The sequence below is a fragment of the Sinohyriopsis cumingii genome, chromosome 12 (assembly GCF_028554795.1).
Source record: "Sinohyriopsis cumingii isolate HCF-2022 chromosome 12, ASM2855479v2, whole genome shotgun sequence".
Classification (NCBI taxonomy): domain Eukaryota; kingdom Metazoa; phylum Mollusca; class Bivalvia; order Unionida; family Unionidae; genus Sinohyriopsis; species Sinohyriopsis cumingii.
Window position 1 is genome coordinate 3,522,410 of NC_142972.1, and position 17,573 is coordinate 3,539,982.

At 36.2% G+C, this 17,573-nt stretch overlaps 1 protein-coding gene across 1 annotated transcript in view; it reads left to right on the forward strand.

The window, feature by feature from the left end:
- Positions 1 to 17,573, forward strand: part of LOC149785926 (ATP-binding cassette sub-family C member 1-like) — a 196,261-nt gene that overhangs the window by 111,632 nt on the left and 67,056 nt on the right. The window contains exon 14 of the mRNA XM_089976163.1: positions 6,713 to 6,779. Coding sequence (XP_089832289.1) covers positions 6,713 to 6,779 — 67 coding nt within the window. The remainder of the gene's footprint in view (positions 1 to 6,712; positions 6,780 to 17,573) is intronic.

The window sequence follows — 17,573 nt, forward strand, 5'->3', positions numbered from 1 at the left end:
TATGGTAAAGTCAGCATGAGCAGGTGTCAAGATATGTGTTGGGGGAGAAGATGAAAAAAACAAAAGTGAAATTAGTCTGTAAGAGATGATCTGTTATTAGTGAGTAGGATTTTACACTGAGAGAAAATAAACAATGGAATATTTTTTTTAGATGAAAACAAAACAATTTTGAAATATACTTGTACATTGCCAACTAACATTTGTGTCACCTTTATGTGATTAAATCCATAATGCGTTAAGTACTTTACATGTATATGATAAATCCATGCATTCAAATATATGTCACATGTTCTGTTTTTTTATATCAGTCACAAAGCTAAAGTAAACACATTATTAAAAACATATATAAAATGGTAGTCCTTCTTTGATCTATATTCCCTTTGTCAAGAAACACATCACTAAACATTTGACGATGATATTCATTGTTGCCAGTAGCTTGTGACTGGATAGTAGCTGCTTACATGCTACATGTATTAAATTGGTCTAGATTTTGGTCTGCCAGAAACAAATATAATCATATTGCTGAGGCTACCAAGGGGATGAGGCTATTCATAGGGAAATGAAAACCCATCAGCAAATGAAAATTTCCCAAGCACCTTTGTGAGATGCTATACATTTAGCTTTCTTGTTGACCAGATATTAGTTTGAAGAGATTGTAAAATTTGCTTGTGTTTTGTGCCTTTATTGGTTACCATTGTAAACATAAATTTTCTTTTTACCTATGACATATGAAATATTCACTGCATAGTGAAAATGTTTAAATATAGGCATGTGACATTTTGTCAATAAAATAAGGCAAAAATTTGTGACAACATGAAATAAACTTATATGAACTTTATTGTATATTTATTGTACAGATAAGGTTATTTTTTGTGTCACAAATTTTCAACGTATTTTATTCATAAAACTTAAGACATCTTTGGTTACAGTCACCAATAATGTCAGAAAGTGCCCACAAACAGATTCTACTGCTTTTATTCAAATTTATTGCTAACTTTGAATAATTAGTTACAGTGGAACAAAGTATGGGTAAAAACTGACATTTTGTTGACTAAATGATTAGAAAACAAAGGTTTTGGGACCAATGTCTTCTGTCAACATATACATTTTTTTTGTGACAACATCGACATAAATATGAAAAATTTGGTAGTATAAATAGACCATGAGCCGAGAAATTTTCATTTTTGTCGACATAGGTGGCTTGTTGACATAAACGATGTCAATATAAGTGGGTAGGACTGTATTGCCTAAAACTCATAAAAGTCTTTACAGTTTTTATGATGACCAGTTATATCAGATAGTAATTCAAATACAGGGAACCTAGTATCCAAATGTACTTAGTGTTTTGTAGTAATTCATATACAGAGAACCTAGTATCCAAATGTACTGACAGTGTTTTGTAGTAATTCATATACAGAGAACCTAGTATCCAAATGTACTGACAGTGTTTTGTAGTAATTCATATACAAAGAACATAGTATCCAAATGTACTGACAGTGTTTTGTAGTAATTCATATACAGAGAACATAGTATCCAAATGTACTGACAGTGTTTTGTAGTAATTGATATACAGAGAACTTAGTATCCAAATGTACTGACAGTGTTTTGCAGCCTTTAATGAAATCACTTCCTTCACACATTAAAGATTGAAGTTTAAGTCTGTTCTACAGCTATATCATAATTCCCTCTTTCTATCAGTTATGGTATTGTGGTGTGTAAATATTTTCTTGATAAAATCCTCATAACAGACTATCAAGTTAACATATTTTTGTAAAAAGATAAAAATTAGTATTGGGAAAATAATATTTTCCAATTTAAAAGAACAATTTATGTCCAAATAAAGGGCATGGCAATGGACTGCCCTGTGGCTCCTTCATATGGCACCCTTTTCTTGAAAACCAGAATATTAATCCTATTGTCTTATTAAGGTGTCTTGTTTCTAATGACATTTTTATGACCTTGAACCATTCATCAAAAATACTTCACAAATTTATTGCTCTCAAATAATTGTCACCACACAATACAATTTACTTAGGGCTGTTCCATTTAAACATACATGGTACCCCGGGAAGGCAATTTAAAAAAAAATATATGCCAGGGTTATTTGATTTTACAGAATTCATATGAAAATGATAAGAAAATTCTAGATTTAATCAGTGGGTGAGTACCCCACATTAAATGTGCTTTCCCTTGGTACCAGGTTTATTTTACTGGAACAGCCCTTGTACTGCATCAGGTATGCAGTATCCATCTTATGTTTGTAGGATTTTAGGAAGAAATTGTTATACTTATTTAGCTTAAGGTTATGTATTTATAAAACCTTACATGAGTGCTTATCATATCTGATTTATGAAACTATTCAGCAAATTTAATAAATATAAATATTTGTAAAGTTTTGAAGTCTGTTCATAAAAAAATGACAAAGTTTGCTCCTGTTTTATTTTTGCAGACAAAGAAATGGACATTTGGTTTATGCTGTACATGTCATGACAACATTATTCAGATAATAATAATAATAATAATAATGCTGTCATTTGTTTATCAAGAGTGAGATAATTATCTAGCAGCTTGTTTGCATGATGGTCTTGCAATTAAAACAAACATAATATGAGATCAGTTAAAAACAGTTTTCAGCTTAAAGTTCATGTACATGTTAGCAGGCCAGACATAGCATTTGGTCAAACCTTGTTTAAATAAAAATCTACATTATCATCCATCCCTATGTTTTTTAAGCATCTGGATATTGTTTTACCCTACGTCTGTCTGTCTGTCCATCTGTATACCTGCTACATCAGCTCTTCCTAAAATATTGCATGGAAAATCATAATACTTTGTAAGGGTGAGTCTTGATTTATGCCAAGTTGATTTCATGCTTTCGTTTTAAGGTCATTTGTTAGTAAAGAAATAACATCCAGGTGGCACCACTGTGCTCATGTTTATGCTGTTACTGTTGTCTTCTGCTGTGACTTGCATGCAGCTTACATTACTTCTGATTTACGCCAATTTCTACTATTGCATTAACATCAGGAAAGCATCTATGGCAAAAATGGAACATCACCTGTAGTTATATTACTCCATAGTGACTGTCTATAAGAGTTGTGTCTTTATTACCTTCTGCCTGGGATGTAATCAAAAGAATTGTGCCTTTATTGACTTCAACCTGGGATGTAATCAAAGTTAAAACGTACCAAACTTTCAACCTCAGTAGCATTATCAAATATTTTCTGACCAAACTTCATGTATTCAGTTATAGTGGAAGTGACATCCCTTTTGTGACAGGTTTGGCATGACAACTCCTGGGATATTATTATTGTTGTGGGGGATGGGGGGTGGGAGTGCAGGGATGAGAGGAGGTGTTTGGCTATGTATGGGGGTTGGGTGCTTGCAGTGCTGTTCTAGTTGCACAAATTTTATTCCTTAATATGAAATATGCAGTTTGAACATATGGCTCTAATGGCTTATTTAAAGTGAGAATAGAGAGTATAGTCTCATAAATATTTATTCAAACTGAGTCTAATTCCTTCATTTATTTTAGACACAAATCTGTCATTTATTTAAAATATGTAACATTTTCAGCACATAAACAGTATGATAAAACAGACCAGCAATTTTGAATTCTGTCCAGGAATTTGCAAAGACCTTAGTACATCCATCCTCTTCTTATGTTGATTATTTTTCTTATTGAATTTAGTTGTGTATTATTATAACACCATAGTTTTGCTTTTTTCCCCTTTATTTATCACCTCATCATCATCATCATCAGCAGCAGCAGCAGCAGCTCCATAGTCTGGTAGACCATTGGGGCACCGCACAAGACCTAACTACCAGCTTCCTACATTCCTCTCGATTTTCCGTCTTTCTCATTGAGTTGATCAATGCCAAGCCTGTCCACTCTTGAGTGTTACATTCCCACCTCTTTCTTTGCCTGCCTCTCTTTCTTCTTCCTTGTACAGTGCCTTGTAGGATTGTCTTGGCAAGTCCTGATGATCATGAGACATGCCCATACCACTGCAGTTTACATTTTTTCACTGTGATTAGGAGGTCATCATGAGGCCTAATGGCTTGTCTTATCCTTTGCCATATTTCTTCATTGGTGACATGGTCTTTGCATGTGGCTCCGAGGATCTTTCGGAAACATCACATCTCTGTGGCCAGTATACTTTTCTCTCTAAGTCAGCTGTTATAGTTCATGATTTGCAGGTGTAGAGAAATATGGAGATCACCAGTGAGTGCATCCGTCTGACCTTTGAACTGAGTGCGATGTTTTGTCGTTCAAGATGAGCTTCAGTTTTGTCAGCGCTGCTGTTGTCTGTGCAATCCTGGAGAGTACTTAAGGCTTTGATCCTTCATCTGTTACAGTTGCCCCCCAAATACTTGAAGTGTGGACTGTTTCTAGCTTCATACCTTGAACCCTGATGTCAGTGCTGATGCCCTTGGTTCTTTTTGGTCATCATTTTGGTCTTCTCTGCACTGATTTTCATGCCGTAGGCTACAGAGGTTTTGTCAAGGCTCTCTACTAAGCCAGCTAATTCTTGCTCATTTCCTGCTAGTCCATCAATGTCGTCGGCAAAATGTACATTGGTGATTGTTCTGCCTCCAATGCTGACTGTCCCTTCATGCTTTTCAAGTGTGTCAGCCATGATTCTCTTCAGAAAGATGTTGAATAGTGTGATAGAGAGCAGACAGCCTTATCTGGCCCCAACTGTCATTCTGAACCAGTCTTCTATGCTGCCGTTGAAGTATACTGCACTGGTGGCCTTGTCATAGAGGTGCTCTATTATTGTGATGAGGTTGGCATTGATGTTGTAGTCTCATGGTCGCCCACAAGGCTGCATGCCCTACCCTGTAAAATGCCTTCTTGAAATCCACAAAGACGTGGTACAGATCTTGCAGGTGTTGGAGGTACTTCTCACCCAGTATCTTGCGGTTGATGATCTGCTCTAATGTGCTGCACCCTGCTCTGAACCCTGCCTGCTCCTTGGCAATGATCTTTTCAGCCTTTGGCTTTAGTCTGTTCAGCAGTATCCTCAACATGACTTTGCTTTGATGGCTTATAAGACTGATTGTATGGTGAGTTTGACACTGTTGCAAGTTTCCTTTCTTGGAGAGGGTGATGATCGGTGATTTGGTCCACAGCGATGGCTCTACTACCGTTTGCCAGATGTTGTTGCAGATGTTTGTGAGGGCGCTAATCATTGCTTCTGCCCCAGCTTGGAACAGTTCTGCTGGGATGTTGTCCACTCCTGTTGACTTCCTCTTTTTCAGCGATCTCATTGTTGCTTCTACTTCTTCACGTAGGATAGGGTGGTTGTTGTTGTTAGTTGCTGGAGGGACATTGAGTACCTCTGGATCTATTGTGGTTCGGTGGTTGTAAAGTTCTGTGCAGTACTCTGTCCATCTTTCCAGAATATCTTTTTATTTTGTGAGGCAGTTTCTGGCTTTGTCCTGTAAGGCGCTAACCTGCTATTGTTTTGTGCTTGTTAGAACATTGACCAGTTGGTATGCTTTCCAGCTGTTGTTCCTTTTCAAGTTTCCTCAGTGTCTTTGGACTGTTCTTCTATCCAGTGCTCTTTTACTTTTTCATGCTTTTCTTGACTTTCCGGTTGACTGCCTTGTACTGCTCTGCCCCTTCTGTATCATTCTTTTTCTTCTTCAGTTCCCTCCTCTTGTCACACAGGTTCAGGACCTCAGCTGTGACCCAGTGTTTCTTGACTGGGTGATGTCGACCGAGGATATTACTGGCTGTTTCGGTCATTGCTGTATTGAAGGTGGTGATCAACGTGTCCATGTCGGTATTGTCAGCATTGAGTATACTGAGCGTTGCAAATTTCCCACCAATTATTGCCCGGAAGGCTTTTGCTACTTTGGGATCCTTCAATTTCTCAATATCAAATTTTTTCTTGTGTGGCTCTCTTTCTTGACCTCCTTTAGATGTAGCCTGAAGGTCATCATCAGCAGCAACTTTAATTTTCTAAGCTTTTTTTTAAACACTTTTTTATTTAGACTCATTTTGCCAGCTTAGTAATAAGGAGATTTTCATTTCATTTAAAGAACTATCACTGTAGTTTCAGTGTCAATGAAACTGATGATTCTCCATGATTCTTTTCTTTTCTATATTGATCATCAGGAAAGAAACCCCTGAGGTGAATTATCACTACAAATTTTATCCAGAATTCTCTAATCCAAAAGAAGTGTTTTCAATCAAGTTTCGCATTTCTCAGTTAAGGAAAAACAATCTAATTGGAGTTGAGGCACCAACATAATTTCAGCTTGGAATGTATTGTTTTATTTTGCCTCCATTCGACTACAACATGGGCATTGTCTACAGGATCATCAAAGCGAGGTTTTACCCCACCCTCTTTCATACTACATTACTAACTTCTCTTGCAACTTAATTTCTTATTGAAACCCCATATCCAAGAAGAGTTATAGTCCAGTAATTTACATTTACGTTTGGAGATTAGCAAAAGAAATAAACTGGAAATGACAAACAGTTTGAAGAAATTGGTTTAAAATGGGACTAGACTTCTCATTTAAAGCACTTTGTGCCAAAATGAAAGGTATTGACTCCACAATTTTTGTTTCTAAATTTTAAATAGTTGATTCAATTATCAAGGGTGGGATTAAGGCATGGAGATTTTCTTTGAAGACTGTGGACATTTTTGTTTTTAGTACATGTATCATATTCTCTCTTTTTTTTCTTTTTTTTTAGGCCAGACAATTATGATTGAGAATGGAACATTCACGTGGGACAGTAACTTGGAGCCATGTCTGAGAAAGTGAGTTGTTGTTTTGTTTACTGTAAAATTAATGATAATTCGGTTAATGCTTTGGAGTGTAACATCCAACAAGTAGACTCATTACCTTTGCTTTTTGGCTCACTGTTCAGTTTTTGGGGGATGTTTCCAGAAAAATATAACACTTAATTAATAGTTCAAGGTCACAGGTCAAGGCTGTTGTTGCTGTTAATTTTGGTCATATATAAAAGATCTATTTTTCATTTTTTATACAGTAAAATGTGTTATGAGAGACCACCCCTTCTGCCAACAAAAGATGGTCTCTCAAGACAGATGGAGCAGCAGAGAGGGTGAACAGACCACTTAGGGGAATGGTCACCCTTGTGTTTTACCAAAAAAAAATAGTGACCACTCATAGAGGTCAATTACCACGTCTACGATTATTGTTTGTCCCAAACAGAACCGTAGACGCCCCTCTCTGCTGCTATCAATATTGGGAATCATCATCTGAATCATGGGAATCTTCATCTGTTTCATCTTCATCTGAATCTTCGGAATTTGTTCTATGTTTCAAGTAATATTCAAGTTCTGATGGTGGTTTTTCTATTTTGGGATTTATGTTCTTTCTGTGTTTATAATATATCATCAAACTTCGATATCGATCTCCACCGCAATTTTTGCAAATCTGATATAATCCTCTAACGCCGTTGTTACATCCAACACATCTTCGTGGACCAGCATGAGGATTTTTCTTTATAAGATAATTATGTTTCTTGCAATATTCTCCACGGCACCTTTTGTTGCATTTATCTGTTGTTCCTTGACGTAACCACGCACAGTTGTTCATTATATTAATGATATCTGTTTAATTAAATTTAATTTTATCATCACCCCTGTTACCCAAATATTTTATCAATACCCACACGATATCTTGTTCTTGGATCATGTAAATTTATTGTTATAAATCCATGTGGGGTAGCTTGCGCTCGTGAGAAGAAATTTTTGAATTTAATTATATCCATGTCACCACCACACCAAGTTTGATGAATATTTCGCAACGTGTGTGTGTCTATGCCATTAAACACAACTAAAATGTTGCAGTTGTCTCTGATCACTTTTGGTATTTGTGTATATCGTTGAGTAACATAGATCACGTCTGTATTTTTATGTCTCCCTCGGGAAAATATTCTGGCTGGATTTGATTGTTTATCTAGCATCACATCGTCGTATACAACTAAATTATTAATAAATCCGTCTATGGAATCTACGGATGGTGCTTCATCAATGTCGGTTATAAACTCTATAACATCATTATCTTCATCCAGTAATCGCGCGTTTTCATTGAAATCTTTAAGTACATCATAACATCGTTGATCATCAACGGATGGTGCTACTAAATATAATTTATCCCATTTCAACCATCTCATTATCAGATTAAGTAATAATTGCGTCTTACCCGATCCAGATGGTCCTATGATAATCATTCTGATGGAGTTCGGTAGCGCAGGATGATGCTTAACTGGCTCTCGCTGCCGAGTTGCTGAGAAATCAATTATATCCATATATATTATAACATGAATTTATATTGTTTACGCTGTAAAGTTAAAACTCCAACTATTGATTTAGCTACGGTTACAACAAAAAATAAAAAAATAGCGTACGGTGGAAAATGTTCTGTATGCTGTAGAAAGAAATTTTCGTTTTTACCTAATAAGCGGGGTGGTGATATTGCTAATTTGATGTCAAAGTTTCCAGGTGCTCCATGGGCTAAATACAGCGGAGAAAAACATCTACCAGGATATAATTATTGCGGTCCTGGTACTCGACTCGATATCAGGCTCGATAATCAAGATCAACCAAAACCAGGCGAGGAACCAATAAATGCTATTGATCGAGCTTGTCATGCTCATCATGTAGCTTATAAAAGTAAAAATCTACAAGATAGGCATATTGCAGATGTAAAATTAATTCATTCATTAAATTCTATAAAAAATAAAAATATTAGAGAATCATTAGCTAATTGGTTAGTAAGATCCTCGATGAAAGGTAAATTAGCGATTGGGGCTGGTAATTAATAATGGAATCAATTTATTATTCACCGAGAGGATACTGGAGAGGCAAAGCAGCAATTGGTAAACTCGCTGATGCAGCATCGGTTAAACATTCTACTGCTAAAACGTGGTTATCTAAACAAGCAATATGGCAAATTTATCTACCACGTCCTAAACAAATTCAGTACTCGTATTTCGATGTCAGTGTTCCTAATGAAGTTCATCAAGCTGATATTCTGTTTTTACCGCATGATACTGTGCGTGGAAAAACTTACAAGTACGCGCTAACCGTAGTTGATGTTGCAAGTAGATATAAAGAAGCAGAGCCGCTATCAGCGAAAACATCATCTGAAGTAGCCGATGCGTTTGAACGAATTTATCAACGAGGACTCGGACCACAAGGTGGTCTACGATGGCCACAGCTACTACAGGTTGATCCTGGCAAGGAATTTCTTGGTCCAGTATCATCGTTGATGAAACAACATAATACCAAAATACGACGAGGTCATACTGCAATTCACCGTGATCAAGCAATTGTTGAGCGATTTAATCGAACACTTGCTGAACGGTTATTTGGATATCAATACGCGAGGGAATTTATTCAGGATAAGAGATCTCGTGAATGGGTTGCAAGATTACCAATCGTGATAGCTGCATTAAATAATGAAATCACACGAACAACCAACATGAAACCCATTAGCGCGGTCACAAAAAAAAATATACCAACACAACGAAAAGATGCTGGAAAACAAAAAATATTAGGTGATGTCACAGTCAGATATTTATATGAGCCTGGTGAACTTGAAGGTGGTAAAGCGAGAGCGACTGATCCTATTTGGAGTGTTACCACACACAAAATATCTACCGTGACAAGATCCACTGGAAGAAATGTAGGCGTTTCCAGACCTGCAATCTACAGATTAGATTCTGCTGCTCCTCAACGTGGATTTACGCGTGAACAACTACAAATAATTCCCGCGGATACACAACTACCGCCGCGATCACTCCGGTGATTTCGATCACTTAACTAGCGCCTCTACGTCGATTACACTCAAGACAGGTTAACATGGTATTTTCTCGTGTATGACCGCGACTATTATCTTTTCTATCTACGGTAAATTGTCTTGAATCATTACTCGAATATCGCCATAACATTATACAATTACAACTGATGCAATGATTGTTCTGCTGCTGTTTTAACTCAATAATAAATTCAACATCAAGATCAAAGTCACGTTTATTTTTTTTGTCAGATTGTTTGTATCCGATTAATTTTTTTCTTATTATATCATCATCGATGATGTTAAATTTATCAACGATTTCAGGAATTATGATTCTACGTAATTGAGATATATTTCTGACCCTCGATACCGCTAAATAAACTAAATTTGACCACTCGATACGATCGTCTATAATCCAGACTCGTGTATCAGAAATAGTTAATCCCTGAGACGAGTGGATCGTCATGGCGTATCCCAACACCCATGGAGATTTGTCAGCGCGTAATGCATCTTCGACCACACTGATATCAACGGCGACAATATCATTTAATACGAGATTCTGTTTCCTTGACTCTGTCAAGGGTCCTGGAATATCAACATTAATATTCTGTTTTCGTGTATCTGATGGTCTATAACACAACGGAACGGGTAGTTCTGAATATTGTTCTTTATGTAGTTGAAATAACTGCTGCTGTAAAGCGTCTCTGATTATTTTTCTACTTGCTACGATCAAATCGTTGGGTCTCCATGAGTTCAAAAAATCACTCATTGATGTCTCTGAGATCACTCCACGTAATATTTCACACTGAATTTTGTTTGATTGTAATCTGATTAATTTTTTAAACTCCTTCAAATTTGCATCAAGAGCTCTATGATCATCATCTATTTCTTCGTAATAATCAACGAAATTTTTTAACCAATCATGTGGAGATGGTCCAACAAAGGGCGGAGGTTGACCATGATCGCCACACATTATTATGGCGGTATTTTTCGTCAACAACCAATCAAGAAACATTTTTAATGTATCCAATGACACCGTGCATATCTCGTCCCAAATAATTATTTTAGGTATATATTTTTCTCCCATCCGTTCAGGAGTCCATGTATCTCCGCGCCACCGAAAGAAACTATGATACGTGCACGATTGTACTTGCCGCTGTTTCATCTCACGTGCAAGTCTATGTGTGGGTGTCAGCACGATTATATCTGAATTTCTAAAAACATTAATCGTTCGAGTTGTTTTGCCGCATCCACCAGGTCCATTGAGATATACTGTCTTATATCTGGTTATTGGATCACTCAACGATGGTGCTTTCGACATTTCTGATATTTTATTACCCTCACGATAAAAATCTCTCACTGGAACATCTGCTGATTCTACATAATTGTGTAATAGTTCCTTTTTTATTCTCCACGAACCCCATCGTTCATCATTACTTGTAAATTTCATAACAGGTTCTAAATATTTACTTGAAATATAAAACGAGTCCGTTGCGACTCTGACTGCGGTCTCAGGAAATCTATTAATCATCGATAATAAATTTATAGAAACATAAGCCAACATGGAAGATCTTAGATGAGTATATTGCGGGGAGACGTCATTTATGTAACTAACGATCGTACCTAATTTTGTTCCGTCGGATAAATAAACACTCTCTCGATTTACAAATGTATTTTTCGCCGTTGTATCAGCGATTATAAAATCGTACTCGGCATCATCTAAAATTAATCGTGCGTGATGTCTTTTATAATCATATGCACCACCTTGAGTAAATTTACCTATAATTTTTCTACCGAGATCTTTTGCGGTTTTGAGTTTATTAGGAATATCATCCTTAAACTCGCTGATAACTTCAGAATCTGACATGGGCAACCAAACTTTGGTCTGTGCATGATATGATATAATTGCCTCACTGACCATAAAACGATGTCAGTATCATACAATCTAGCATATATCGCAACAAAACTATAGGTGCCCAACGTTTTTCACAAAAATGTCTGCCAAACCAAACATAACAAATCTTGTGAAGATTTTCGTTAAACTCGAACGACTCAATACAGGCGAATCCAGTCAGATCAAAATCAGGTAATGGTCCATTAATTGCCACTCGCGTCATCTCGTTTGTTGGGTGACCAAATCTTTCAAAGTACGTAGAACAATCTCCGTATCCCAGAAAACTTCCTGGATAACATGCAACCATATCAACCGAAATAACATCATTGTAATTGTATTTGGTATTCCATAATCCGCCATGTCCATATTCGACGCAACTTGCGCGTACGTCCTCGAGTAAATCAAATCGTGTTGGTTTCCATGAATTTCGTTCTCTGGCGAAATGAGCCACAACAGATGGAACGGTAAAACAATTAGTTAGTAATTTGTCAGTATTTTCCGCGTGTTTGCACTGTAAAAACGTCGCAAGATTTTTCATCTCGTCATGGAGGGATTCTGTGCGATATATTTCACCGTTCGGTTTGACAAACTGATCAAATTCACCCTCCTCATTACTTTTGAATAACCATACCGATACAGGATCGGTTTTACTTATTTCGTTAATAAAATCAAACATATCTGGGGGGTAAAATCTAACAGTTCGATCACGTGGAAATATTGTTACTGCGTTAGTCCATGCGTGCGCGTTATGATCGATAATATTTATTGGAGCTCCCTTCGATTTATATTTCGACTGGTACAGTACTTCTCCCGTTATTGTCGCCACAGTTATTGGAAATTTTAATATTTTTCCTAACTCAGCAACATCTTTTATTGTAGCACCGGTGTTCTTAACTGAATCAGCCCACGAGTTTATTTTTTCACGCCTTAAATCAGTTAATCCATTTCCACGCATCGCGTTTGTAAAGTGTTCTATTACTCGTTCAGCCACACAATTTAACCTTGAAAATTTCATCGGCGCTAGTTTATCAACGTTGGGTTTTTTATTTATCTCATAAATTCCATAAATAACTGCTGTTACAGGATACGCTCGCTCATAATACGGTTTATCAATACCAGTCAATAGACCCGGTCTGGAATTTTTACTTAATATGATAGTTTTATTATTGCCAAGGACAGGATCATACTTGTCACGGATAATCCAACTATCTGTTTCTGTTAATACAATAAATTTTACTCTGAAGAAATATTTTTGATTGCCCTCGTATTCAGCGATGTAGTTAATGATAGTTGCCGCTCGCTTGTCGTTCATTGTGGCGTCCGTGACAGCGTCCTTGACGGAGTCAGCGAGTATAATCTTGAACGTTGACCATGTATGAGATGCACCATCCGTGTAAAATTCTTTCTTAGCGTCATGAATTTTCGAGATCAAACTTTTATTTTTCGGATCAACCAGATCTCGTACTGGCAAGTCAGAAGATAATCTGTCAAGGTTGAATTTATACTTAACAGGCCTAGTTTGGGATAATCTCTCAAACTCGTTCATATAATTAAAACAAATATTTAAATAAAGAAAATTATATATATATATACAATGTCCCAATGTAGATGGTTGATGATCGGCTCAGTAAATCGATGCAACAAATCCTGTAGAAAGGAATTTTGTTGGATGCACTCACAAAACATACGACGAGGAAGTCTAGGACCAATACCATGTCTACGGTGTGGTATTGGAGTGCGAGGAAAGACAGAATTATGTGGAAAGTGTGGCGGGAAACGGTTCAGAGAGCTCAGAAGATATTATGACAAAAAAAATAATAGCGGTGAAAACGCTATAAAATCCGTGAAGGATTATATATCAAGATTTCAGACAAACAATGATTTAAACATATAATATTATTATAATGGAGCAAAATATATTTGTCCCACATCCTGTCATAACAAACTATGAATCAAATATTAATGGTATCATCAGACACCGCAAGTTGAAGAAACAAGTTGGTTATATTACTAATGCTGGTTATCTAATGTTCACATGCGGGGGGGAAAAGAAACATTATCTGTGTCATAGATTTACATACGAGTGTCACAAGGGTTTGATCAATGATGGTCTTGTTATTGATCATATTGACGGGGACACTCAAAACAATAATTTATCCAATTTACAAGCTATCTCTCACAGCGAGAATAATACACGCGGTAATACAGGAAGATGTAAGACAATCGGAAAGAGGGCGGTAATTTCCTCAAACATAGAAACTGGCAAAGAAATTATGTTTCGTTCAATATCTTCTGCTGCGAAATATTTTGATATTCACCCGCAATCAGTACAAAAAGTCGCAGAAAATATATATAAAACAGCTTTATCGAAAAAATATAAGCAGAAAATTATCTTTAAGTATCAATAACTATCATCACCACATTATTAACTATCATCACCACATTATTAACTATCATCACCACATTGAATTAATTTTTTTAATTTATGTCACAGTAGGTCCTCCATACACTACTGAATTTTTGATTACATAAGGGAGATTACTTTGTAATATATAGTTTTCTTCGTAGATGGTTGGTTTTTTATGATCGTAATTAGTCAGTTTAACTAATTACATCGTATAGTGCCGACGAACCTAACTCATTAGACTCATAAGTATTATTTATGGTTTTTAAATATTTTCCCATCATACAACACATGATAATATTATTGATCCGTAGGAAGCTGTGTGTGAAACAGAAACCGTTACTCATTGTAATTGACCTGCAGTTGCGTGTTCACTGAACTTACAATTCTGGAAAGTTCTTTGACTGGTGCATTAATGCCACTGTTATTATTGATTTTCGGTCTGCTCTTAGGAAACCAGCTACAAATACAGAAACTGTTATAAATACAGAAACTATTATTCAGAAACTGTTATAAATACAGAAACTATTATTCAGAAACTGTTATAAATACAGAAACCGCTACAAATACAGAAACCGCTGCAAATACAGAAACCGTTATTATTCAGAAACCGTTGTTTAGTGTAAATATTGGTTCCTTAGCTATATAGCTAGCTATATATTAACTTCCGAAACATATGTTCGTAACAATGTTTGATAGCTCGATCAGTATGGTATTGGACTGTGGCGCTCGCGGTCCAGGATCAAACCCCCATGGCTGACAATTTGTCGGTGGTGCGCATAATTGCGATTTTTATAATAGTGGGGGGAACCGCAAGAACCCCTCCGCTCAGCAAATTCACAACCACAATATTGACTGGTTGTTGATACATATTTTCGTATCACCCACTGGATTAATTATTGTGGGTGTGATTTTGCTGAGCGTACATGTTTGTACTGTCCTTAGTTAGTGCCGTTTCATTCATAATCTGAGCTCGCTAATACACTCAATAGGGGCTCTTCATTCATTGTATATAACCATTTCATTGTATATCATTCATTTCATTGTATATATGTTATATGTATATCCTCTAAACTTGGTAGATTGCGGTGGCAAGCTACGAGTTTAATGAGGACTGTGCTGTCCTTAGTTAGTGCCGTTTCATTCATAATCTGAGCTCGCTAATACACTCGATAGGGGCTCTTCATTCATTGTATATATGTTATATGTATATCCTCTAAGCTTGGTAGCTTGCGGTGGCAAGCTACGAGTTTAATGAGGATTGTGCTGTCCTTAGTTAGTTATATGTTATATGTATATCCTCTAAACTTGGTAGATTGCGGTGGCAAGCTACGAGTTTATGAGGGTTGTGCTGTCCTCCCTCTTGGGCCTCTAGACCGTTGTTTGGCGGGTTAGGGGCTCTCGTAGAGGGAATATTTGCCTAATGAACTTGGTAGATTGCGGTGGCAAGCTATGAGTTCTTGGCTGTGCTGTCCCTGAAACATCCCGACGAACTCGCTAATACACTCGATAGGTGTTCTAGGGATATTTTTTTTATTTTAAAGATTTATATATTATATAATGAACCATGAAAATATCAATGATGTAATTGTCGCTATTAAAAAATTAAAAAAAGATGGAATTAATATATCTGATGAACTTAATCCTGAAAAAATAGTTTCTGACTTTGAGATTTTACAAGAACGTAAAACCATGGGGACACACACACTATCATCTGAATACAGGCTCATGAAACGGATTCAATCGGCAATGTTTCAGTCGCTAGCTACCGTAGAAGATGATCATGTGAAGGAGTTCGTTCCTCTTTCTACCGCCGTAGAAAGAATTAAGTCGTTATTATCCCACGAGTATGAGGCAAAGAAAACGATTAGTACTCGCATAAGACTATTAAGAAAAATAATGTCAGAGAGTAACCTCGTTACTGGTGAAACGATCCAAGGTAACTTCGTTACTGATGAAACGATCCAAGGTAACTTCGTTACTGGTGAAACGATCCAGAGTAACCTCATTACTGGTGATAATGAAAATGAAAGTTTTGGTAACTGGGGTCCATGTCAACGCTGACCACGTGTATTGGTAGTCAAAATCAAGAAAGTTCTAACCTTGTCAAATTTGTTCCTAATAAATTTTATTTATTATAAATTTTATTTATTATAAATTTTATTTATTAATAATATTATTTTTACTGAGGATTTATTTTTTTTTTACTAAAATCAAGAAAAATGCACAAATTACTTGATTCTGACGGGGTAGTTGGTAGTCAAAATCAAAGAAAAATGCACGAATTACTTGATTTCTGACGGGGTAGTTGGTAGTCAAAATCAGGAAAATTGAGCAATTTCGTTGTATTTTAGTAAAAAAAAAATAAAAATCTCAGTAAAAATAATATTATTAATAAATAAATAAAATTTATAATAAATAAAATTTATTAGGAACAATTTGACAAGGTTAGAACTTTCTTGATTTTGACGGGGTAGTTGGTAGTCAAAATCAAGTAGTTCGTGCATTTTTATGTTTCTGACGGGGTAGTTGGTAGTCAAAATCAAGTAGTTCGTGCATTTTTATGTTTCTGAGGGGGTAGTTGGTAGTCAAAATCAAGTAATTTGTACAATTTCAGTAAAAATCAGGAAAATTAATAAATATTATTTTTTTTATTTTTTTAAGTTGATCGAATTTGATTCTGATCTCTGTTACAAATGTTCTTCTAACTGTTAAGAAATCCTCGCGTGTAAAACCCTCCTCCACATGAAGATCTACAACAAAAGTCCTTACGACAAAAATCCTTAAGACGGAAGTCTTTACGACAAAAGTCTTTACGACTTTACATACAGATTTATTACAAGCTCTTCTTCACGTATGTCAATCAAGCGATTAAGGTGGTCTGTGAGTTTAAAATTGATTCGTGTTAACATATTATTGTGACACCGCAAATACACGGGATTAGTTGGTTCTTGCACGATTAAATTTCCAGGGGGAACTTGTGGTGTGAACGTGTACAGGATGTATCCTTGTTGAGCCTGATTTGATCTTCCGAGATCTATTTGATAGCTGCCATCGATTACGTCACAAACCAGATTGACCGCGACCGTCGGTGTTATATTAACGATCCGCGGGGATACGTGTCTTCCGCCGCCATGTGGATCATTATCATATCTGAGAACAGTTGGAGGTGGTGCTAGTTTTTTCCACGCATCGAGTATTTTAGGGAAGTTTTCGTCGATAAGATCGTTTAATAATTTTACTAGTTCTCTAGCATCAATCCCCGGTATTACAAATGTTGGTAATTGTTGTTTAGTTATTTTGTAATGATTGAGAAACCATGGTCCAGCTTTATAATTATCAATATCTTCATCACCGTGTCTAACCATGTTCACAATGATAGTTTTATTAACGTATCTAATATCTGATATGACCTGATTTAGATGTTTTATCGTCTCAATGATTTTTTGTTTTACGTCATCGCTGTAGCTATCAGTAAAGAAATTT